Genomic DNA, 27,610 nt, shown 5'->3' on the forward strand with positions numbered 1-27,610 from the left:
AGGGGGTCTACTTTCCAAAATGGTGTCACTTGTGGGTGGTTTCTACTGTTTAGGTACATTAGGGGCTCTGCAAACGCAATGTGACGCCTGCAGACCATTCCATCTAAGTCTGCATTCCAAATGGCGCTCCTTCCCTTCCGAACCCTCCCATGCGCCCAAACGGTGGTTCCCCCCCACATATGGGGTATCAGCGTACTCAGGACAAATTGGACAACAACTTTTGGGGTCCAATTTCTCCTGTTACCCTAGGGAAAATACAAAACTGGGGGCTAAAAAATAATTTTTCTGGGAAAAAAATTTTGTTTTATTTTTATGGCTCTGCATTATAAACTTCTGTGAAGCCCTTGGTGGGTCAAAGTGCTCACCACACATCCAGATAAGTTCCTTAGGGGGTCTACTTTCCAAAATGGTGTCACTTGTGGGGGGTTTCAATGTTTAGGCACATCAGTGGCTCTCCAAACGCAACATGGCATCCCATCTCAATTCCTGTCAATTTTGCATTGAAAAGTCAAACGGCGCTCCTTCCCTTCCGAGCTCTCCCATGCGCCCAAACAGTGGTTTACTGCCACATATGGGGTATCAGCGTACTCGGGACAAATTGGACAACAACTTTTGAGGTCCAATTTCTTCTCTTACCCTTGGAAAAATAAAAAATTGGGGGCAAAAATATAATTTTTGTGAAAAAATATGATTTTTTATTTTTACGGTTCTGCATTATAAACTTCTGTGAAGCACTTGGTGGGTCAAAGTGCTCACCACACCTCTAGATAAGTTCCTTAGGGGGTCTACTTTCCAAAATGGTGTCACTTGTGGGGGGTTTCAATGTTTAGGCACATCAGTGGCTCTCCAAACGCAACATGGCGTCCCATCTCAATTTCTGTCAATTTTGCATTGAAAAGTCAAACTGCGCTCCTTCCCTTCCGACCTCTCCCATGCGCCCAAACAGTGGTTTACTGCCACATATGGGGTATCAGCGTACTCAGGACAAATTGGACAACAACTTTTGAGGTCCAATTTCTTCTCTTACCCTTGGAAAAATAAAAAATTGGGGGCAAAAATATAATTTTTGTGAAAAAATATGATTTTTTATTTTTACGGTTCTGCATTATAAACTTCTGTGAAGCACTTGGTGGGTCAAAGTGCTCACCACACATCCAGATAAGTTCCTTAGGGGGTCTACTTTCCAAAATGGTGTCACTTGTGGGGGGTTTCAATGTTTAGGCACATCAGTGGCTCTCCAAACGCAACATGGCGTCCCATCTCAATTCCTGTCAATTTTGCATTGAAAAGTCAAATAGCGCTCCTTCCCTTCCGAGCTCTCCCATGCGCCCAAACAGTGGTTTACTGCCACATATGGGGTATCAGCGTACTCAGGACAAATTGGACAACAACTTTTTGGGTCCAATTTCTCCTGATACCCTTGGTAAAATAAAACAAATTGGAGCTGAAGTAAATTTTTTGTGTAAAAAAGTTAAATGTTCATTTTTATTTAAACATTCCAAAAATTCCTATTAAACACCTGAAGGGTTAATAAACTTCTTGAATGTGGTTTTGAGCACCTTGAGGGGTGCAGTTTTTAGAATGGTGTCACACTTGGGCATTTTCTATCATATAGACCCCTCAAAATGACTTCAAATGAGACGTGGTCCCTAAAAAAAAATGGCGTTGTAAAAATGAGAAATTGCTGGTCAACTTTTAACCCTTATAACTCCCTAACAAAAAAAAAATTGGTTCCAAAATTATGCTGATGTAAAGGAGACATGTGGGAAATGTTACTTATTAAGTATTTTGTGTGACATATCTCTGTGATTTAATTGCATAAAAATTCAAAGTTTGAAAATTGCGAAATTTTCAAAATTTTCGCCAAATTTCCGTTTTTTTCACAAATAAACGCAGGTACTATCAAAGAAATTTTACCACTATCATGAAGTACAATATGTCACGAGAAAACAATGTCAGAATCACCAGGATCCGTTGAAGCGTTTCGGAGTTATAACCTCATAAAGGGACAGTGGTCAGAATTGTAAAAATTGGCCTGGTCATTGACGTGCAAACCACCCTTGGGGGTAAAGGGGTTAAACAATAGGTTATTTTCTGATTACAACTCTCATTTAAATATATAAATAATTATTCAAGGTAATGCATCAATAGTTTGATTTATGTCAACATATCTATTTGCAGGATTAGTTATGGCTTCTTATCATTCAATTATCCATGTAAGCCTACCATGCCGGGGGGAATGTAGGCTCTAGTGTAAATGTCAATTCAATTACATACAGACCTTCCTTTGCTTCCATGTTTTCTGTTGGTTAAAGCTTTCAATGTTTGTTTTAAGGTTGTCAGAAACTGTTCATAAACCCAAAGAGTACGAAGAACGCAATGGTTATGCTTTGCTACATTAGTTTTGTCAAAATTCTATGCAACTAAGGTACTTGTGGTTCTGAATGAGATGTTTCATATATGGTCTAATCTGATACAGATTTCCCTCCTTTCAATTTCAATTCGACAGAAATCTTAACATGACCCAAGACAACAAGGTCCCTATTTATGGCATTTCTGTTGATAGAGCCAATCAAATTTCAGCTTTTTCTCTTGAGTGTAGTTTAGAAATAAAAACGAGCTTTTGCCTACTTGAACTCATCTCATTTATATTAAAGGGAATTTGTCATCTCATTTTTCACATATAAGCTGCAGCCGAATATATAAGCTGCAGCTGTAGATAAGCCCCCGGTGTATCCTGAAAGATAAGAAAAACAAGTTAGATTATACTGACCCAAGGGCAGTCCGGTGTGGTCCGAGTCTGATGGGCATCGCAGGTCCCGGTCTGGCACTTCCTATCTTCATACGATGTCATCATCCTCCTTGCTTCTTGTCGTGGTTCCTGTGTAATGATTTGCCCTGTTGAGGGCAGAGTAAAGTACTGCAGTGCGCAGGCACTGGGTCTCTCTGAGCTTTCCCGGCACCTGCGCAATGCAGGACTTCGATCTGCCCTCAATGGGGCAGAGAATTACGCCTGCACGTAAGCCCCGACAGAAGCAAGGAAGAGAATGTGGACCTGCGACGCCAATCAGACCCGGACCGGACCGGACTGCCTCTGGGTGAGTATAATCTAATTTGTTTTTCTTATCTTTCAGGTTACATCGAGGGGTTATTTACAGCATTACAGAATGCTGTAGATAAGCACCTAATGGCGGTGGCCGCATCTTATATGCGAAAAAATGAGGTGACAGATTCCCTTTAAGTCTCCAAGATGAGATCTACCAATGATTTCACCATGATTTGAACATAATAATTGTTTATGGAGATATTTACTTGCAAAGATGTAGCCTTCAAGCTTAATGATCCCAATGTAAATTCTGTAACAGGGTCCCTCACCTACCATGCGACATTTAAAATACCGGTGTATATTTATATCTCTGGGACTTCCAGACCCTCTCAGACATCAGGGAATAGGTGCGTTAGCTACTCCTGTATCCATTATAGCTATGATTCTGCATATACTAAGCTATCGGTATCGCTTGTAGTTGTAAATGTTCTTACTGTTATTAAATGATTTTCAAAGTCTGATTTTTAAAGTCAGACAAGCTGCCGAATATAGTGACCATAGTAAATGTAAAATAATGCTGACTGTCAGAGCTTAATGAAACTGTTCCTAAGTCTTTAGAGCATATGTTGTGGAACACCTGTGTTTTTACGAGGATGATGCTTGAATGGCTTAAAGATGCATATTCATCATCGCTACCATTTTCAAAAAGTCATGCTGGAATCGCCTGGCATTGCTCAGAAAACAATTGTATTTATGGATTATTATGATGTGTTACTTTATTAGTACATTTTCAAAGTCATTGATTAATGACCAAAATAAAAACAAATTACTTATATAAATATAATGTACCAATACTGCAGTTTGTTTTAATAAATTAATTTAGGTATGTATCTATAGAGAAAAGGTTGTTTAGGGCCGGTGTCCTAGGATATATAATGAAGGGTTATTACTCTTACTTGACTATTTTTATATCCCTATAAAATTTTGTTTAATGGCAGTATTTGTACTTGGCTATTGAACCATACAAATCCTTCTACTGTAAACTATCATGTTGGGATAAAAATCCCATTACACATTAGACTAATGACGGTTGAACCTGCTGATACCGATGGGCTCAGATAACGGTCCAATGTGTTAGACAGCTGATGGCTGATGACTAGTTGGGTGAGATGTCGATTACATATGTTCAGACATGTCATTCAATGGCTTTCTTAAAGAGAACACAAGAGTGTCCTGCTGAATGATCACTCCTGTGTATGGGACATATGGCTGACATAGATGTTGGCTTAACCAACGGCCAAATTATTTTACGTTCACAATAGTATAAGAATCAATAGCTAAAAAATGTCATTATAAAGAGCATGGGATAATATAAGATGCAGACCCAATATGCACATGCAAGTTAAGGTTGTGAACCTGCCACCAAATGCTCTGCTGCATGAGTGAAACGCATGAGCAGAATTATGTAAGCTCTGGCACATATGCATGCACTTACACTTTATATACTTTATATGTCCTTGGGATTATTTTATCTCGCCTGTATATGCACAACCTGATATCTAACATATACAAGGTGGTACCCTAAAAAGCAATAATTATTTTTTGCAGGCAAGTAGGGTGGCAGAGCTGGCCTTTCCCTCTAGGTACTCTTACTAGACTGCTCAGTTGGCCAAGAGAAACGATGGCAGCAGAGAAAGTGATTATTTTCTTAGCACCCTCCCAATGCTCTCAGAAATTTTTTGATGGCAAACTGTAAGAAGCAAGGCAACAACATCACATTCTGTTTCCTGCTAAAGAAAATAGAGGCAGAAACTTTTCAATGTTTCTGGAAGCTTATGGGAAGGAAGCTTTAAACCAGACAAGAATTTATGAGTGGTTTGCCTGGTTCAGAAGTGGACAAGTGTCACTTAAAGATGAACCCCTTTTAGGTCTTCCTTCAATGTAAAGAAAGGATGAAAATGTTCAAAAGGTGCGCTAGGCCACTATGCTTGATCGTCGCAAAACAATCAAAAAATTTGAGGAAGCAACTGGAATTTCCAGAAGTTTATGCTAAAGAATCCCAACTGAGATTTGAACATGAGACCTGTCACAGCAAATCTTGTTCCACGATTGCAAAAGTAATCATAGGGATGAATCTTTATGTTACGCCAATGATCCTTAAACAAAACAACAGTCCAGACAGTGGACTTCCTCACCAAGACCAAAAAAAATGGCAAGTGAAATCAAATTTAAAGTCCATAATGGTTTTCTTTTTCAACATCAAAGGAGTTATTCACAATGAATATATTCCTATGGCAGCACAGTGAACCAACATTACTATCTGCAAGTCCTGAAACAATTGTGTGGGAGTGAGAAAAAAATGACCTGAATTGTGGTAAGTAGGGGACTGGCTGCTTCTTCATGACAACATGCCTGCCCACAAAGCATTGAAAATCAACCAGTTTTTGGTTTAAAGTGGCATGACAATGTTTTTTTCCCCCCTTATTCGGCCGACCTAGCCCCCTGCGACTTCATCTTATTCTCAAGAATAAAGAAAAACCTAAAGGGAAAGCATTATCAGGGCATAGAAGAGGATAAGAGAAAATCACTGGAGGCACTTAACATCATTAGTTCAGAAAAATATAAAGTATATTTAGAGCAGTGGAAAAAACGTTGGGACAAGTGCAGATCATCTATTGGGCAGTATTTCAAAGTGGAGTAATGTTTCCAAGTTGTTATCTTGAGTAAAAAAAACCTTCAAAATTATTTCTACACACTCTATTTCGGTGATTACTTTGTATCTCCGTTCATACTGCACCCACACACAAATGATACACCATTTGAATGGTAAACTTGCCCCCTTCAACAAGAAAATAGCCAAACAAACCACACATCCACAATGTGATCACAAAATACAGTTTAAACATTAATTTTTATAAACCTGCAGTAAGGAAAAATGACCTGTAGGTGGCACCACACTACCCCAAAGCACACTACCACAAAGCTGCTTACAGACATCACAAACAAATGCTAACATTTGCCTTGGAGGCTTTCCAGCTTGCCGAACTCCTTGCCCATTCGATTTCAGTCACATTGGAGGATTGTACACTTCACTGCAGGTGAGTAACATATGCAAATACATTTGTAAACATGCGCTGCCTATTCAATTGCACACTTGCTCCATTTATACTCCACCAACACACACAAATGATACACTATTACTAAGGTCAAATTACCTGCAGGTGGCATTTGCCTTGGGGCGTTTCCAACTTGCCGATGTGCTTGCCCAGCCTATTAAAGGCAAATTCGAGGATTGCAAACTTCACTGCAGGTGAATCACATGCAAACACATTTGTAAACATGCACTGCTTTTTCAGTGATTACTTCGCCCCACGCACAAATGGTGAGTCACATATGCAAACACATTTGTAAACATGCACTGCTTTTTGGTGATTACTTCGCCCCCACACACAAATAACCATTTGAAAAGCAAACTTGCCCCCTTCAGCAAGAAAAGAGACAAACAAACCACACATATTCACGACTTGATCAATAAATACAGTTTAAACATTGATTTTCAGAAACCTGCAGAAAAAAATAATAACCTGCAGGTGGCACCACAACCTCAAAACTTTTTTTTAGCCTCTACTTATCAAACCAATTTATCGTATTACCAATCTACATATATAAATACCTCTCTGTGTTCATCATCTCATTAAATACATTAACATTTGACCAGCTTGATTTTCCTGAAATTGCCTGTGCCCCCGACAACCAATGTGTGAAAATGTTGCACGGGCTAACAAGTTAAATAAGTAATTCTCATTTTTTGGGGTACACCTTCATACGCTCCCCAGACTATATTATTATTTCATTTTCTACATAAGCTTTGTCCCTCCACCTCACTTATGTTTTAAATGTCTTGTTGTCTATTTATATTTTTTTTAACTATCTCGTGTATGACCACTATATTTATCCCAATAAAGTATTTGACTTATTTATGATGTACTATTTTGATCCTTTCTGGGCTTGTGTAGGCTGCTTCATACTTTGATTTTGGTCCAGTGGATCCATATGAGTATATTTACTGTTTGAATATTTATATACCAGATGGAAGGAGGGCGGTAATGTCACAATGTGGGCAGGCTTTGCAGCATTGAGAATCTCTCCCCCCATGTGCTCACCCACCTATCCACTCTCCCTTTCCCCATGTGCTGACTTCTCCCGTCTGTGCTCTCTTCTTTGACCTATCTACCCTGCTGTCCCGTTTGAGCTGTCTCCCCCCTGTGCTCTGTCCCTCTCACCCCTGTGCTCTTTGATCACAGAGGATACATTTTGAGTGGTATAATATTGTTTTTAAATACAGTCAGTGAAATATTTTACCTGACAAAAGAAATCCTCTGTGATCCCCGGCTGTCAGTATTGTCTATTGCTTCCTCCCCTGCCCAGGAGATGTGGCATGCTCCGTACACGGTCAGGCACAGACAATTTTTAAAATGAATTTTCATTTGTGGGAAAACCCCTTTAATGTGACCGGCTTCCTCTGCCTGTAGACACATAGCGCATCTGCTGCCGGGATCAGCCAAATGATTCACTGCGCCTGGGCGGAATGTAAATCAGACCGCTGCCATCTTTGTGCAGACAGATAGCGGCGGTCATATTAAAACTACACATGTGCTCCTCCTGTACAAAAAAGGCGGTGGTCAGTTAATTATTTGGCTGATCCCGGCGGCGTGTTTGCGACGGTGCTCCACTGGTGGACTGCAAGAGGCTGCGTACTGCGTATGCAGTGTGTGTGTGTGGTGTGTACGGCACATGCATTGTGTTTTGTGTGTGTGTGTGTGTGGTGCGTACAGCATATAATAATAATAATAATCTTTATTTATATAGCGCCAACAAATTCCACAGCGCTTTACAGTTTAACAGTTTCAAACACAACAGTCATAAGTAACAACGTTAACAATACAATAATTAAGCACAATAAGACGACCCTGCTCATGTGAGCTTACAATCTACAATGAGGTGGGGGAGATACAAAGTACAGGTGTATATTTACAATGATGCATTTACAATGATGGTCCAGCCACCTTCAGGAAGTGGGGGATAGATGGAAGTAGTGAATGGGCTACACACTGTTAGGGTTGGCAGAACGCACCATATATATATATATATATATATATATATACACATATATATATGAGACAGTAGGTGCATTCGCAACCTGGGGTCCATCGTGCAGGAAAGAAACCTGCTGCTAGTAACAGGCGGTACTATATGGCAGCATAAGCGAACTCTGTTACGTCACAGATTCACTACGAAAAGAGAACGCAATGCCCTGTTAACCTCACAGGAGATCATAGCTACCTAATAGAGCCAACAGTGGTCATGCAGTCAGAATAGCACACAAGCAACTCCTCTCCGATGGAGCTGGAATTCTAATGGCTATACGCCAGCCCTGAATCCACATACACAAAAACCTCCAGTCCTCACTGGAGGTGCCGGTATTCTAGGGGCTTATTTCAAACCCTGACCACATACAACCATGACCACACTGGCACTGAGCCCATAACATAGGTATGATACTAGCGCATGGTCGTGCGACCCTTTTATAGTTTTAGCATTCATGGACCTTCCTAGTGGTCCAACAGGAACCGCTTCAGGATCTGCGCATGTGACTCCTGACCTGCAATGGGAGGTCGTCCTGTGGGCATGACCAGTATGGGAAAAAGCAGGACTTAGTCCCAGAAAGATCTGCTCGCTGCTGATCAGTGCTGGCTACAAGCGCAGAGCCTGGAAGAACAGTAGTAACCAGTCGCCCGGTATCAGCCTGAGTCAGATACTGGGACCGACATCTCTGCTGAGCAGGCTCCACTGCGGATTCCCCCTGTGCAGAGGTGGGAACCCGACACCTAACACGCACAAACATAAAATGACTTTGATTAGGGAACGTGATAGGCCGCTCTGAACTAATGTGTTTTGAGGGAGTACCTAAAACTATGCAAATTGTGAATGGTCCGAATATCTTGGGGTAGAGCATTCCAGAGGATTGGTGCAGCAAGGGAGAAGTATTGGAGTCGGGGGTGGGAGGTACGGAATAGTGCAGAGATTAGTCGAAAGTCATTTGCAGTGCGCAGAGGTCGGTTAGGCCGATAGACAGAAATGAGGGAGGAGATGTAAGGGGATGCTGCACTGTGAAGAGATTTGTGGGTGAGAACAAGTGCTTTGAATTGGATTCTATAATGAATGGGCAGCCAGTGTAACGACTGTCAGAGAGCGGACGCGTACGAGTAATGATTAGCTAGATAGACAACCCTGGCTGCTGCATTAAGGATAGACTGGAAAGGGGAAAGGTGAGTAATTAATAGAGCATTGCAGTAGTCCAGGCGAGAGTGGATCAGGGTGACAGTGAGGATTTTTGTTGTTTCCATAGTGAGAAAAGGGCGGATTCTAGAGATGTTCTTTAGGTGTAAGCGGCACGAGCGGGCAAGAGATTGTATATGGGATGTGAAGGAGAGATCGGAGTCAAACGTAACACCCAGACAGCACGACTGCTGCCGGGGTGTTATTATGGTGCCACCCACGAAAATTGAAACGTCAGGTTTAGTGAGGATAGCAGATGGTGGGAGTGGAAGAAGTTCAGTTTTGGAGAGGTTGAGTTTCAGATAGAGAGCAGACATAATGTTGGAGACTGCGAACAGACAGTCACTGGCATTCCGTAGTACAGTGGGCGTAAGGTCAGGGGATGACGTGTATAGTTGTGTTTCGTCGGCATAAAGATGGTACTGAAAGCCAAATCTGCTGATGATCTGTCCAATTGGGGCCGTGTACATATACGGTGTGTGTGTGTTGCGATGGTGTTCCGCTGGTGGTACCGCGCAAGAGGCTGGTACCACCAGCAGTTTCCATATTGAGACACCCATCACTTGGGTTTGCCAATATGGAGGTCGATGAACTTCTGCCACTTGGAATTTTGGGATCCAAACACATCTGGATGGAACAGGATGTGGAGACATTACAAGGTAAGTATATATATACCCCTCTTATTGTATGTATTTATTTTTTAACTAAAGTTATTTTAGGTTCTGTCTTTTAGATAGTTGGTTGGTGATAACAATTTATTTATCACAGTTAATATTCATTAGCAGATAATTGGTCAAATTTGAGCACTAGCGAGCAAGGTAGAGTGAGTTAAATATTATCCATAAAATGCACGGTATTTGAGAAAAATCATTTACATAAACATAAAAAAATAAGTAAAGTAAAAGCAATAAGGGACCATATAACTAAGTATCTAATAAAATGTAAAAATGCTAATATTGATTGGTACCGAATGTGCTGAACTTATGTTTATTAACTCAAGTGTCACAACAGATCCTAACATTGCTTGCTAGTTTATGCTTCTGAGATATACTGTAGATGGGAGTTGTGCACATAGAACTGCATAATATATACAGTATTTTTGTTACAACAAGCATAGATTTACCATGATGGATTTCTTTGACCTTATAGCCTGCAGCACTGACAATTTGATTTTCTCTTGTGATAGATTAGATGCATGGTGTGTATATGTAATAAAATACATCTTAACAGTTTACATTTTGTCACGTACATGTTATAGGTGTGACCTTTCATGAATTATACATATGTAAACCATATGGTGTCATGTTGTTGATTATTATGTCTGGTAACTTTTCTAGAGCTATAAATTATTTTCACTTGGATCAACAGCTAAGTATATACATGCCTATTACACATGTTCCATGCTAATGAAACATTTCAGAGACCCCTTCTTAAGGTTGGTGGAGATTTCAGAAGTTAGACCCCCAGCGATAAGCATATTAATAAAAAAAAGTGTTATCTTGCTGAGTTGGGCATAACCCTTTGATTATTTTTTGGCCCCTATAAATGATCATTTATCCTGTGCATCTTATGTGCTCTGTGAGCTTAGCTACTTTTACTGTCCCTGTGCTTGAAGAACTGAAATATTGGTCAGTAAATTTCTTTAATGAGAGTGATATTTAAAAATTCTTACAACTAGAATCCCTCCCCCGATTATCAAGAACAAGAGACTTAAGCCATTTTTAGAAATGAATGGTGTCATTGGAAACAGCAGTATTCCTATTTATTGTGGCTCTACTGGTTCTTAAAACAAATTGATTTTTACCATCCATATTTTGTTAGTAATGACTTTCCAAATTTGGCATGCAACAAATGCAATAGCTAAATGATACTCATATAAAAGCCATTCAAACAGCAACATAATATCCTGCACTGCTGTAAGTACACTTATACTTGATGGATTGATTGAGCATAGTGTATAAAGTATATTAAATTTATACCTGTATTTAAAAAAATCACATTTATCTATTTTTTATTTAAATGCAATACATTCCCTTTTCCACTCAGGGTATTTCAGTTTACTTTCAATACTACCAATTGAAACACAAAAATTGAAATACAACCTAGAAATCTCTGTAGAGAAATATGAGCAGTTGAATGGTTGAGTCTGAATAGCCACACTGTCATATTGCGTCACCTTTCAACATGTCAGTTTGTCAAATTTCTGCCCAGTTAGAGCTGTAAGTGCTGGTAATGGGAAGTAGAAATGACTAGAAGCAGCAGCTCAGCCATGAAGCAGCATGCCACACAAGCTCACAGAAGAGGATCAAGGAGTATGACCGCCGAGGCAGAAGAATAAAAAATTTTCAACAGAAAAAATCCCAGTTTCAGACTTCCTATGGAAACTGTTGATAGGAAGCTTTTTAGTTTGGATTTCCATTAGTGAGCAGCTTTATACAGGCTTGCATCTGTCACACTTATGTCACCTGGAATGATGGAAAGCACACTAGTTTTGGCCACTAGACCATTGGAAACACATTCTCTGGAGTGATAGATTAACCCTGCTGTTCTGTTGGTCAAAAATGACCGACTTTGAACTTCAATATTCTTTAAAATATTCAAGATGCGGCTCTGAAACCCGTGGCCGACCGACCCATCCTCATTTAAGTCAATCAACCACAAGTTTCAGAACCGCATCTTGAACACCCCAAAAAATACCAAAGTTCAAAATAGGTCTCCCCAGACCGAACAGAACAGCAGGGTTAAGCTAAAACTTTCTGCATACTGACTATAAATCCCAGGCTTGTGAAAGTCATTGCCCAAATATAAACTGTAGAGTAAGATAAAGGAGAACTAATATTCTATCATTTTCATGGGTCGATTGGACTCCGATAAAGACAGTGGGCCCAATTAATCAAGGCTTTTAGACCAATATTCTATCGGAAAGAAAGCTTTGAAACGTCCCAAGATTTTGGTGCAATTTGAGGCTGCTCTAAAATTAGGCAACTTTTGTTCTCACGTCATTTTCACCCTACTCCCACAAAGTGGGGGACGTGGGACAGGACAGGGGCATGACAAGTGGTGGAATTTGCTATGCTACAAATTTTACTAGGATTTGTGGCTAGGCGCACACAGAAGTGTACGCCACTTGTCTGACACTCCTGATTTATAGTGAGGTGTACTCCCTGTTAGGAATACCTGCCGTGGACGCAATCATCCTCTTCCGGTTTTCAGATTGCTCCACCGTTCTTTCCATACTGGGAGCGGTGCTATTGCAATACTTGGGTGGTGTGACTACGCATGGTGGGGCCTCCTGTGTGGAAGTGGTGAGCAATGTGGAAACACGGGACACTGTGCTTCCCACTTGTTTTGTGGCCCAGGAGACATTGGACAATGTGTCTCCCAGTTTATTCTGCTACATGCTTCCAGAGGTATGGTCATTTTTATTTAATTCTAATTTGCATTTTCTTTATGAGTAGGCATTGCTCTCAGAGTATTTTTGCAGAACAGCCTAAAGTATCTATCTCTAAGCCTCGTCCATTGGAACAGACCATAAAAATTAGCACTAAATAAAATTGGCACAATCTCTGGAATGATTTTACTGGTTTGGTGACAAGTTCTTGTTAATGCGAAGCTCTCATCAGATTCTTGCTGCCTGAAACATGGACAGCATGAATCAAGGCCTGTCTATGCAATGGCAGCCAAGTATCTTTAACTAGAAAGCACTGGATATTTCAGAGTAAACATATTTTAAAGATCTGGCTTTGGGCTATGTTTCTTGGCTAAACAGACTATGGGAGAAATCTGTCAATCATGGGGAGTGGGACAGAGAGAAGCCAGCTATGGACTGCATCAGACTAGTGAGCTAGGCCATGTTGTCCCTCTCTGGCTTTTCATTTAAAATATATTTACTTTGAAATGCCACTGTTTCATAGTAAAACATACCTGACTGCAATGATAAAGCCAGTATCTGATTCATGCTGCCCTGGTTTGTGGTAATATGAATCTGATGATAGATTCTCTTTAACAAAAAGTTAACACATAGGGAGAGACTATTCAGTCATGGGGAGTGGGGAATGGACCGCATCAGACTAGTGGTTCGCAGCATGACTCTGATGGCAGGTTCCCTTTAAAGGGAACCTGTCACCATGAAAAAGCAGTCTAATCTGCAGGCACAATATTATAGAGCAGGAGGAGCTTATTGAAATGATATACAGTTTTGTGATAGAAGATTTAAGTATACACAGTGAGCGGTCTTATCAATGGCTGACAGCATATTTGTATAAGTGTGCTTACAGAGATTACTGTCAGTCACTGATAGGACTGGCCATTGGACCAAAACTCCTAGAAAGACCAGAGGTTGAAATGATGAAAGCACAAGTTTTACTGATTATTTTCTCACATACCTATTTATCAATCTACTCAGCTCTATAACAAGATTCCAGCAGATTGCACTGCATTTTCTTGGTGGTAACTTTTAAGTCTTGCCTCTGTGATATTAAATAGATAAATAATATTACCATTCAGAAATAACCTTTATAATGTACATTACAGACCAAAAGTATGGACACACCTTCTCATTTAAAGATTTTTCTGTATTTTCATGACTATGAACATTGTACATTCACAGTGAAGGCATCAAAACTATGAATTAACACATGTGGAATTATATACTTCACAAAACTTAACTTAACATTTGGTCTGTACTGTACATTTTATTGGTAGATCTATTAAGGTAAAGACTATTAATTCTGACGCCTATTACTGCCAGGTCAATACTGTATATAAGTTTTCTCTTATAAAGTTCTATCATATCAATGATAAGAATAATGGGAATTTCTCTAATGAAGATAATAGATTTATAGAAGTAATCCTATCATAATGCAAGGTTAAGTTTACTAAAGGTAGTAACTATATAATCAGCCAAAGAACCATTTGATTGAGTGCTTATCAGAGCACATAGTAGAATGGTAGATAGAAAAGAACCATAAGAAAAATTAAGACAAGAGCGATTGAGTGGAGCACTTAGTAAAGAACTTGAAAATGCTTATTAAATTAGTGAGGCATTAAAGAGAAGAGTTTGTAAGTAATTTAGGAAAGCAATTTATTAGAGTGTCTGAAGAAGACGTTATAGGAAACTAGTCCAGGACCATTTAAAGTTGAAGCGGAGGATAAGCAGGTTTTGAAGAAACCTTTGTATGGGACATTTATCAGAACAAAGACATTAGATGCACGGATAAAGATGGAAACATGCAACTTAAGGAAAGAAAGCAGTTGCATGGTGTTTGAGGAGGACAGTTACCGTATATAACTCATAAAAAGCGAAGTTTCCATATGCAGCGCACTAAAATATTTGAGCCACAGCAAAACCTGAAGCACACCTATCTCTTCAGAAAATAGAAACAGCTAATTAATGTATATTGTAATTAGGGCCAAGAGTGCACAACTTCTAACTTCTTATCTTTTCTCTGTGAAGAAGACATAAAGGGCCCGATTGATTGTTGCATTTGATTTTTTTTTTGTGTAATGTTTAGTTGTTGTCCCCTGTTTTTCATTTGTTCCTAACTGTTCTTTTAATTTGTGCCTTTTTTGAAGTGTAAATTATCTGTGCTCACCTGTTTTTTTTCCTTTATGTTCACCATTGTGGGTGGAAGTTGGAGTTATTAGATGCTTTCCACTGATTCAACAAATGCAACTTTTTAAAAAGTCACACAATTTGTTGCAAGTGAACTCGAGTACTTTCTGGAGATATTTTCTTTATGACAGTTATTACTGTGAAAATTCTGCATCATTTTATGAAATGTATGACTTTTGCCCTAAAAAGTCACAAGACTGGTCAAAGAAAAAAATGTTTTACTTTGCAAAAAATTGATAAACAAGTATCCAAAGTTGCAAAATTTAGGTGCAAAAAACTGGCAACAAGTACAACAAGAAAAGAAAGGAAACCCATACCCATTGTGGTTATCAAATATATTAACCCCTTCCCCCGATCCATGGACACATTTTGCTTTTGTGCTTTCATTTTTCCTCCAATTTGTCCCACATAAGGGCTTGATTATTGCATGAAAATTTGTAGTTTTGAATGATAGCATTCATTTTATGCAATTCCTCCTTTCTTTCTTGAATTTTGTTTTTACCACATCCATTGAGTGGTAAAATTATCTTGACAGCATGATTCTTCAGGTCAGTGGTTTTTTGTACATGCAATGATTTGATTTTTCCTTACTGCATTTTTTTGGGGGGAAGATGAGGTTACTGAAAAGCAACTGCTGTAGTGTTATTTTTTTTTTACTTTACGATGTTTACCGTATGGCTTAAATAATTTTATATTTGTGATGTTTGAACATCACATGCCAGGAAGGGGTTAAAGGTGTTGTCCGACGTTATGCTACATGTCTGCAGGTACTCTATGTGACTGCAGACTTGTGAATCATCGCATCACTGTCTACAACATCTGTGCCTAATGCTGGCTGTTCATATTTACTGTTGAATGTTGAGGTAGCTCATAGGTAATACTCAATGATTTCACTTTGTCTATTGCAATCATTTTTAGATTTTAGTATTAGATACTTTAGACCCAAGCTAAATTTAAATGTAAATATTGTTTGCATACTTTGTGACACATTTATTGTTAATTCCAATACAATTGGAACTTTAAGTAACTTCATAGCCAACTAGCTTCAAAAAGTCATAAATATTTGCACAACCTTCAGTTGCACAAAAATGTTCTAACTTTTATGACGTTAGGTTAAAGGTTGAACTTGATGGACCTATATCAACCTTCCACCTTAAAAACTAAGAGTTTTTTAGTGTTTTTTATACTGACTCTGCCAAAATTTAGAAAAATGGGTGGAGATTAGTTGAAGGAATGTCGTCTAGTGTGGCCCAACAGATTTACTGTACTATAATTCCACAAAAGAAGTATAAATTCTAAGAGATACATGCTTCAGACATTGACTGCAGCACATTTTCTGACTATGACAGACAGCTGAAAAATTTACTAAATTCAGTAACGAATTTGGTGTATCTTACTACAGCGAATTCTGGATCAAGAACACAGTATGAAATGCCAGTCTTCATGAATTTACCCCTAAATATCTGTGCTGTCCATGGAAATATGATGCATCATTATTATGGAGTACTTCCAGTAGAGATTTAACAATATTTTTTAAGTATTCTATACACAGTATTAAAAATGTGGTTACAAAATAAGATAAAGCTCAATATTTATTATTGTGCAGTTAATATATGATACTAGAATAATTTAGGCTTTCCTTTCAGAGCTCTATAATGATTCCATAAACAGGCTCAGGCAATCTTTTGCATATCCGCAATGCATTACACGATGTGTGGCTTGATGTATTGTATATTAATGCGCTTATGCGCTTATGCATACTTGTGTGTATGATGTAGTTATAATAGAGAATACAGCTATAAAAACTGCTCAATAAAATGAAGGAATTTAAATGAGATCTAAAGTGGTGACATGCATAGCTGAATTCTAAAAGAAGGTTATACACACAACAGACATCTTTACCTGCTAATAAAGTAAAACATTTCCTAATTCAATTGAAAATGTAAATATTAGGTAACTAAACATATCATATACGTTGCCACCAAATCCAAAAATAAAATATATTACTCACTTAATAAGAATATTTATTACCACAATCATGAAGCACCAGTATATTTTGTAACCGTGAGCGGATAGTACCGGCTCTCTCAGAGCACCCCGCGGGTGCTCAACCTCCAGGACCACTCCAAAATAGTACCAACACAAAAACACAGAGCAAAAAAGTCCACTTCAACATAATTATATATAAAAGTCTACAAAATGTTATTAGTTTATAATAATCACATTAATGTATCAGGGTCCTGTGGACCCTGTTGAAAAAGCTACGCGAAACGCGTGTCCGGGGTGCCAAGTGAGGTGGGGGTGCCTTCCCTGATCACCGATGGGTAAGCATGAGCCATGTATAATTATGTGACTTTATATACGGGGGTGGTCTGATGAGTGCATCGCTACACATAGGACTAGAGCTTTATATGGCCACGTATTGAACTTGTTTGTTATTTGTTCATGCTGTTACAATAAGGATATATTGTAGCACGCCCCCTCTAACTTGGCTACCGTCATATTTTCCTTTTATTGTCTCCTGCTATATGTTAGTGCAGACAACTCACATATTCTGAACCTTAATATTGTGTAGTGATACATTAATGTGATTAGTATAGACTAATAAAATTTTGTAGACTTTTATATATAATTATGTTGAAGTGGACTTTTTTGCTCCGTGTTTTTGAGTTGTCACTTAATAAGAATAGAAACTGTTGCCAGTTTATTCCTCTGAGAGTCTGAGAAGTGTTTAATTTCTCATTTTATTTATTTTTTATCCTTTATATAAAATAAGCATATCCTGTTTTCTTTGATTTCTTTTAGTGAATTAATACATTTTTGCTTTAAGGGCCGGCGTTAAAATCCATACAGACCTCTGATCAGCCATAAAATCAAGGCCTCTATGGCAGCCGGGCATTTTTGGTGCCACTGACACTTATTAGTCCCTACAACATCATGACATATGTCAAACCATCATTTGAGGCCTATTGACTCGTCTCAGAGCCTAGTAAGTGTTAAGGTACCTTCACACTAAACAATATCGCTAGCGATCCGTGACGTTGCAGCATCCTGGCTAGCGATATCGTTCAGTTTGACACGCAGCAGCGATCAGAATCCTGCTGTGATGTCGTTGGTTGGGGCTAGAAGGCCAGAACTTTATTTGGTCACTGGCTCTCCCGCTGACATCGCTGAATCGGCGTGTGTGATGCCGATTCAGCGATGTCTTCACTGGTAACCAGGGTAAACATTGGGTTACTAAGCGCAGGGCCGCGCTTAGTAACCCGATGTTTACCCTGGTTACCATCCTAAAAGTAAAAAAAACAAACGCTTCATACTTACCTTCCGCTGTCTGTCCTCCGGCGCTGTGCTTTCCTGCACTCACTGTGAGCACAGCGGCCGGAAAGCAGAGCGGTGACGTCACCGCTCTGCTTTCCAGCCGCTGTGTTCACAGCCAGTACAGAGAAGCACAGCGCCGGGGACAGACAGCGGAAGGTAAGTATGAAGCGTTTATTTTTTTTACTTTTAGGATGGTAACCAGGGTAAACATCGGGTTACTAAGCGTGGCCCTGCGCTGGTTACCGGCATCGTTGGTCGCTGGAGAGCTGTCTGCGTGACAGCTCTCCAGCGACCAAACAGCGATGCTGCAGCGATCCGGATCGTTGTCTGGATCGCTGCAGCGTCGTTTAGTGTGAAGGTACCTTTAGAAGTAACCAGGATGTCAGACAAAGGATTCCGAATGGAGATGTGAAGACCCAATGCCACAGGAGCCACACTTGACAGCAGATAGGTTCACTTTTGGAGTGGAGCAATTCAATTTGCATTGTGCTAGTCTGAAATCAAGTCCAGGTCTCTGTGGCAGCCGATATTTACTTATGCACCTAGCACCTTTGGCTTGGCATTCTTGGTGCCTCTGGCACTTAATAGGCCCTATGTCATCATGACATATGTTATAATATTATGTGAGGCCTATTGACTAGTCGCAGATATGAAGACCAGCTGCCACAGAGGACCAGACTGGATGGCAGACCAATGTAGCACAAATCAAATTGCTCATCTCTAGTCTCTCTCTATAACTGTTTAATCAACATTAGCAGCTGTAAATTTTCTGTACCAAGCATCCATCTTGGCAGGTACATGTCTTTATGAGATTGTCTGATAGTAACTCTTGTCACACTCATTGCCACAATTTTAGCTAGCATAACCGTTAAGCCAGTTCAAGTGTTTGCCATTGCAGCATTGCCAGGCCAGTGTAAGAGGCAGTCTTTGTACTTCAGTTCCACTTATGGCAAGACATATAGGAACCAATTAATCTAGAGCCTTACTTCTTCTAAGGCCATAAATATTACACACCGATTGTCATGTTCATTTCTCTTAAGTATCGGCACACGTGACTACCGGCCCCAGCAGGAAGCAGGCGGTTAAAAGTGCGCGCTACTGAAGAGGAATGGATACTCACTGCGATCTCCAATGAATGGTCCCGGTAAGTATTCTGGCAGCTGTGCTTTGCTTTTGAGCAGCGCATGATGTCCCTATCATGCGATGCTTACAAGCATTATGCAGCTGCTGGCACCAGAGCAGAATGCTGCGACTGCGAGGGAGCGGAGGAAGGTAAGAATAAAGGGTTTTTTTAAAATCTTTTCTGATGGGGTCATGGATACCAGAACTGGGATGGGGCCAATCATACCAGCAAGGAGATGGGGCCAATCATATCAGAAAGGGGATGGGGCCAATAAATCATACCAGGAAGTCAAAAAGAAATGAATATTCATTGCCCTCCATGCCCATGGGCGTAGAATGCAGTGCATATTCATTTCTCTTTAGCAGCGGGCACAGAAGTTAGCCTGAGCCACCGGCTCCTGCCTCTGTGACCCGCTGCTCCTCCAATACCGCTCACCCACCTCCCCACCACAGCCAGAGCCAAAATATCCAGACTATAAGACGCACCCCCCCCCCCCCCATTTTCCTACACATTTGGGGAGGAAAAAAGTGCGTCTTTGTGTCCACTTTAAGTAGGGCTAAATAATTTCTACAAGTTAAGTAGCCAATTTGATTACAAATGTGCTGCTGGTATCTAACTTTTCAGGTTTTTTCTGTCTATGGAAGTTCTGTTTACATGGATACTAAAAAAAGGTCTAAAAATAGTAAATATACAGTTCTGTGCAAAAGTTTTAAGCAGGAATGGGAAAAATTCTGCAAAGTAAGCATTCTTTAAAGAATAGAAGTGTTATTAATGTATTTTTTATCAATTACAAAATTCAAATCATTAGTTGATGTGATAAACCTTTGCTTTTAAAAAAGCATCAATTCTTCTAGGTGCACTTGCAGGGATTTTGTAGAATTTTAGTCATGTGTATGAAAAACCAATAATACCAAAGAGGTGATAATGATCATAATCTATATATAGGGTGAAACACAATCCTTAATTGAAACAAAACAGTAGAATAGGAGCCTGAAAATTGAATGAGAAACATCCAAACTAGAAAAATGACGTTACAGAAGACCATGTCATGTGACAGGTCTACACCACGGCAAGATTGACATCAGCAATAAAACACAAGTTAGTTATATTACATCAGTAAGGTCTCTTTTAAGCAAATACAGTATTACAAAGCAGACTGGGGTTTCAAGATTTGGTGTTCAAGCTCTTTAAATAAGTACCAAGAAATGGGCAACATTGAGAAACTTAGATGCAATGTTCGCGTGAGGAACTCAGATGCATTGCTAGCTAGGCCAAGGAAGCTTAGTACAGCAAATGAAAGGTACATCATGCTTCCATTCAAAATTAAAAGATGTTCAGCAGCGTCATCAGCTCAGAACTGGCAGTAACCAGTGCAACCCAGCAGCAATTATCTACTTTTTGTAGAAGTCTTGCCAGAATGGGTCTTCATGAAGGAATTGCAGCCCAAAAGCCACACCTTTGAATCAACCATGAACAAAGTGCAGCCATGATCTTAAGATCATCAGGTTTGTCAGGGAGTAATTGAAGATACAAAACAATGTGCACAAATCTAGATCAACAGAAGATCTGTGGTTGGTTCTCCAAGATGCTTGGGATAATCTCCCTGCCAAGTTCCTTCAAAAAACTCTGTACAAGTATATCTAGAAGTACTGCTGCTGTTTTGAAGACAAAAGAGAGATCACATTAAATATTGATTTGATCTAGATTTCTCTTTTGTTTATTCACTTTACATTTTGGAACTTGATAAAATTAAGCTATTAACACCAAGCCTAAAACTTTTTCACAGTACTACATTTGAAAAAATATGACTAGATTTCTGGATGGAATGTCACGGTTAGTAAATCAGTAACCTAAATGAAAGGAGTGAACTTCACAGCCATTCTCTGTGGTGTATGTATAGAGCATTTTCTCATCATAATTAGTCAAGAAAGCTTTTATCAAGGAGAAAGATAACATAGAGGGAATCATAATTATCAGGGACACAATAAAGCAACAAGCGACTCAAGTGCAAAATAGATGCGTTTAACTAATGGCACAACTCCAGTGTCATAAGGCACTGATTAATCATTGCAGCTTTTCCCTACACCTCTGCTATTTAAACACATATGGTAGAACTGTCATATTTCGTACCATGTGTTCTTTTAAGAAACACTTTATTTATGCGTTAAACATGTCTCATTGTGAAGCAGCTGGTGTGTGAGATTATATTGTAGTAAGAAACTAGACAGAAATTTATGTTATGTATTATGTAAGAATGTGTGCAAGTACACATGTGTAACTTAGAGCCATACCTCTAGTTAATCATTTTCAAGCTGTAGGTGATGATACATTTCAATCACTCTAAATAGGAATATTATTAATTTAATAGAATTGTTGTATGATACCTGATAGCTGCATAAATCAAAGCCAAGAGTATCAAAGTGTCAGTGCAAAAAAAACAAATTAGTGAAAATTGTAGGTAACGGTATATAGAAGTCTCCAACTGTGATGAAAGTGTATGATGGGTTACCAATGGCCAAAGCCTGACTTGATTGAAAACATTGCAAAAGAAAATGATGGAGAAATCAATTTTTTTCTGCTATGAGAATACAAAGAAAACAAATCTCAGGGTGGTGCCAAAAAGGATTTTGCAAGTGTATAGCACTATATGACCCTTATTGTTGGAAATATTTGCAGGTCTGAGTTCATTAAACCATAATAATGTCATTTTCACTTAGGACATTACTTTATCATACACATTATTGGCACTCTAGAGGGGTTATCCAGTCTTAAACTACAAGGATGCAGTTGCTCTATGTGACTGCAGACTTGTGAATCCTCACATCATGTGCACTGCACGCTGTGAGAGTTTTCCAGGGGTATGCATACTCCTGGCCACATTCCGACTAGACTGTTACTGGCCTCACTCTATACACTTGCATTGAACGAGGCAATTTGCATCTAGTCGGGATGTGGCCGTGAGTATGCACATCGCATACTTGTGGTTACATGACTGGACAACCTCTTTAATACCCTCAGGACTCATATATCATATTTAAGGAAAACATTATATCATACCAATTATTTATAGCCTGAATGAAATTGGCCTTAAGTTGTTTCACATACTATTAGGCAAAAAGAAAATAATATACAGTAGGGTTGACATAGTGGACGTTATCTGCACCTACTTAACCACTGTTTGAATTTTTGGTATTTTTACAGTATAAAGGATAAAAGTTATCTTGCATGTGTTTTAGTGCATCTGGTTAAAGTTCAAAGTTACAAAATAAAAACATTTAAAGAATATCTCCAATTATGCTGCCATTCTTATCCCTCGGCAAAAGTTTAAATCAGCTGGAGGATACATCTGACAGATTAAGTTTAATTATTGGATAGGCAAGCATATAATGCCAGAAGTTGCTTTTAAAAAGACGTTAAGGAGAGGTTTTTGGCATCCAATGGTTGTCTTGATAATAGTGCCATCTAACCTGGTGATTGGATTGTCCAGTATATTATTAAAGTCCTGGTAGAAGACAAAAATACCAGAAGCATGAGAGGAATCCTTTCAAGACAATGGTAATAGTCACTGGCGGGCACAGACAGAAGAGGGCCCCTGTGTAAGAACAATGTATGGGTCCTTTGCAGCCCAAGAGCTATTAAACATGAAAAATTGCACCTGGCAGTAGAAATTGGCCTCCTTACCTCTTTGGTCCCTGTGCGACCTCACAGGTTGCAATAATGATATGTCCGCCCCTGGTAATAGTGATAGTAATGGTAAATTTTCAAATATTGTCAATACATATGTATGTACAGTAGTGTTGAGCATTCCGATACCGCAAGTATCGGGTATCGGCCGATACTTGCGGTATCGGAATTCCGATACCGAGATCCGATATTTTTGTGATATCGGGTATCGGTATCGGAAGTGTAAAATAAAGAATTAAAATAAAAAATATTGTTATATTCACCTCTCCGGCGGCCCCTGGACATCAGCGGGAGGATCCGGCGTCCGGCACGGCTTCTTTCTTCAAAATGCGCGCCTTCAGGACCTGTGGAATGACGTCCCGGCTTCTGATTGGTCGCGTGCCGCCCATGTGACCGCCACGCGACCAATCAGAAGCCGCGACGTCATTCCTCAGCTAAAGTCCTAGAATGAGCGCCTTCTAGGACCTGAGGAATGACGTCGCGGCTTCTGATTGGTCGCGTGGCGGTCACATGGGCGGCACGCGACCAATCAGAAGCCGGGACGTCATTCCACAGGTCCTGAAGGCGCGCATTTTGAAGAAAGAAGCCGTGCCGGACGCCGGATCCTCCCGCTGATGTCCAGGGGCCGCCGGAGAGGTGAATATAACAATATTTTTTATTTTAATTCTTTATTTTACACTTTAATATGGATCCCAGGGCCTGAAGGAGAGTTTCCTCTCCTTCAGACCCTGGGATCCATGAGGATACATTCCGATACTTGATGTCCCATTGACTTGTATTGGTATCGGATATCGGTATCGGCGATATCCGATATTTTTCGGGTATCGGCCGATACTATCCGATACCGATACTTTCAAGTATCGGACGGTATCGCTCAACACTAATGTACAGCTTTTCTCCACCTTTTCATTACATTAGTTCAAAATCAACATTTCTCTTTTTATTCCTTGTTACGTCTTTTATCCATTGTTATGTCTTTTATCCATTGTTATGTCTTTTATCCATTGTTATGTCTGCTTTATTAAACTTCTAATACAACTATGACTTTATCTGATACCTGTGGACAATCTATGCTAATACTTTGGGCACTGAACCTGTAGTATTATCAGACAGATGGTATATCGAAAATGGCAACATGTAGAGAACCTTTTATAGCCAGCAGAACACTCCATAGACCTCTGTGTTTTATTGGCACAGATCAAGACAAGCATGGAAGCAGCACCAGAAACCCTCGAGCTAAATGTTGAAAAAACAGATCTACAACTATAGTACTTGTCTACTTTGATCCAAAATTTCATTCGAAGTTTAATTACTCGTGGAAGTCACCGTGTGGCTGATCACAATGTACAATGATGTGTGCGATAGCTTCTCTTCTAAAGCTTACAGATAAAACACTGAGACCCAGAGTCAGAAATGTTTGCCTTTCTCTCAGTTATAAACCATCTTCAGTACATCCAACCATGACATTGCCATTATGGGGAAGCAGCCAACCCTATTAGATGGATACAATCATATCGCTTCTTAGATCTCATGTGCTAACACTGTATCCAGTATCTCAGATACTATTAGACACACATTCTCGATTCTGCCTTAATACATTAGATGGGCCACAAATAACAACACATAGTTTAGGTCAAGTGATTGGATTCTTGGAAAATAAAAACCACGCACAAAGGACTTTCAAAGTCCAATTAACAACAGGAAAAATCAATCTATCAATGAAGAGAAGTCAAAAAGAAAAATTATATATTTTTTAATTTAAAAAAATTGAATAGTCTACATTTAAGCTTCTATATATCCATCTTCCAAATTAAAAAAAAATATATTAGATCTCATTAGCATCAAGCTTATTCTTTAATTAAAAGTTATAATCATTTGAGACAATTATGACTTAATGCACTATTTAACCTTTTGAATATCGGTATTGTTCATATGTTCAGGGTAGACCTTATACAGTGTGATACTGTAGGATTTTTTAGCATCTGCACATCTACAGGACTGATCACATTATTACAAGTAGTAGGTGATTGTTACATGGCACTCTAACACATGGTTTCCATAAGAATAAACCACATGTCTATAGGAGCCCTCATCGGATGAGCAGTTTATGTCTCCCTGATTAAAAGCTGATGATTACCCATGTGGAACCATAATTAGAAGCTTCAGTTACATGGTTTGCAGTACTATTTGGCTATGTGCACATGTCAGGATTCTTTGCAGAAATTTCCTGAACAAAACCGGACTTTTTCTGCAGGAAATCCGCATGCTTTTTTTTCGCGTTTTTCTCGCGTTTTTTGTGCGGATATTTAGAGTTTTTTTCAGGAGCTTCCCAATGCATTAAATAGCAATAAATCCGCGAAAAATCCGCAAAATTAATGAACACGCTGCGTTTTTTTCGCGGAAAAAAACGCAACAAGTGCACAAAAATTGCAGATTGCATTGTATTAATAGGATGCTTAATGGATGCTTTTTTTCGCGGTTTTATTGCGTTTTATAGCGAAAAACACGAAAAAACGTGAAAAATCCGGAACGTGTGCACACAGCCTTTTCTGGATTTTCATGACTCTTTATAATAAGACACAGAAGATAACCCTGTCCTTATCTTATCTGTAGCTGACTGCATTGCACATCCTAGATGAGACAGTCTACGTATCTAGCCTTCAGATGTTGGATTCGGATTTCACATTATCATTTAGAAAGGGGGCCATATCTTTTAATAAACATTTCATAGCACAGAAACACATTGAAATCACAAAGCAAAAAACATCAAATACATAAAAAAAAATCTTTCCTGATTTAAGTGAAAAAGATGTAAGACTCTACCCATTGTAGAGCAGGAGAAGAAACTCAGCAAAGGGAATTAAAAGAAAGATTGAAATCTAAAAGACTGCATATTCACACGTATTAATAGCCATAAGGATAGGCGAAAGATCAAAAGCAAAAAAATTCTCAACATCCTGCTTAAAAAAAAAGATACAGAGCTGAATCCTTCTCACAGATTAACTTTCGCTCACACAATATTTGGCTTCAGAAAAGCGCCAGGTGCAGTGGGATCAGATGTGGACTCTTACACTGCCCTGTTATTCTAATGAATGCAAAGTCCCAGAGTGAGAAAGTTCAATCCAAATGACTATCCACATCTCTACAAGCTGAATGGAACATATACTGGGCTAACACATAGAAAACCAATTTCTAAAGTCCTGAAATATTCATAATCAGTGAGAAGAAGCAGCTCACAGCACATGCTACTTTCTCAGAAGATTTTGAAGAGCATGTGCTTATGTGTCCTACATACTAGTTTCTTACGATTCCCATATATCTTGCAGCACTAGGACAATCCTAATTGATTAAGCCTTGAACGCTATAGCTCATCCCCTGCTGCTTCTTTGCTTTTCTTTATGCCTTTCTATAACATTTAAAGCGCCCAATGCATTAACAATTTAAAGGAAAAGTGCTTGCAGGAAGATGAGGCAAGACATTGTGATCACTGATGCTAAGCATCTTCTTACCTTCAGCGTGTGCTCCAAGAAGCAGGATGAGGAAGAAGAGGATGGAAGGGTGGACATAGGGACCAGGAACCCAGCATATTCCACGGGTCAACATGATAGAACCTCAGACTTTAAGGAAACCAGGATAAGTAAAGGGTACTTGAGCAAGATTTCCAGCTCTGGTCTGCACATCCACTGAAAGATGTCTGGGGGTGAGATTCACAAGGACTCATTCATGTGAGCCACTCTCCTGGTGTGGCTATTGATTAAAGGGGAAGAGGAAGGAGAGGCACAGACATGCACAGAGAGGGCTCTGTGCCTGTTTATGAAAAGAATGATACTGTACTGAAATGGAGAAGGAGGGAGAGAGACAAGCCAGTGTGACAGAGAAGAGAAAGCGAGAGGGCAGGGAGTAGGAAAGAAAGGATGTACACAGCAGCAAGAGAAAGGAGAGTGAATGGGAAACTGGAAGGTACAGCAATGGTCTGCAAAGAAGGGACATGCCACAGGGAATGGGAAAGGGAGGCAGGAGAGAACCCAATCTTCAGTACAAACCTAAGGTGACAGATCGTGTGCCATTCTGCTAGGCTGCTGCTAGGAATCCTTCATTGTATAACATCCAAGGCAATGCACTGAGAGAATGCAGGCACTAAGTGCTATAAGGCACAGGCACATGGAGGGGAAGGCATGCACTGAAGGGAGCTGCAGAGGAAACTGAGCAGTAGGATAGTCAGGGTAAAAATAGACACTATAGCAGTGGATACTGTATGCCATCTATGCATCAAGCCATGGCATGAGGTTACACCTGCAGGGTAATAACTGGAGCACTGATACATTTCCTGAGTACAGGACTTCGTCAAAAGCCTTATCAACAAATGTAGCCAACTTGTTCAATATTTCCAACAACACAAATTGTCATAAGACACCTATTATTGAAAACAACACCAATTTTAGGTTACTTTGACACTTTACTATGTGTTTTTCCTTCATCCAATTCC

General features: G+C 39.5%; 1 protein-coding gene across 1 annotated transcript in view; it reads right to left on the reverse strand.

Annotated features, from left to right (window-relative positions):
- The window catches only part of SEZ6L (seizure related 6 homolog like), a 781,385-nt gene extending 754,129 nt beyond the window's left edge, over positions 1-27,256 (reverse strand). Inside the window, exons 1-2 of the mRNA XM_069759107.1 lie at positions 27,168-27,256; positions 26,634-26,818 (exon numbers count right to left, since the gene is read on the reverse strand). Coding sequence (XP_069615208.1) covers positions 26,634-26,727 — 94 coding nt within the window. The 5' untranslated portion in view covers positions 26,728-26,818; positions 27,168-27,256. The remainder of the gene's footprint in view (positions 1-26,633; positions 26,819-27,167) is intronic.
- Positions 27,257-27,610: the final 354 nt, after the last annotated feature.

Source organism: Ranitomeya imitator, chromosome 1, assembly GCF_032444005.1.
Source record: "Ranitomeya imitator isolate aRanImi1 chromosome 1, aRanImi1.pri, whole genome shotgun sequence".
In the NCBI taxonomy this organism is placed as follows: Eukaryota; Metazoa; Chordata; class Amphibia; order Anura; family Dendrobatidae; genus Ranitomeya; species Ranitomeya imitator.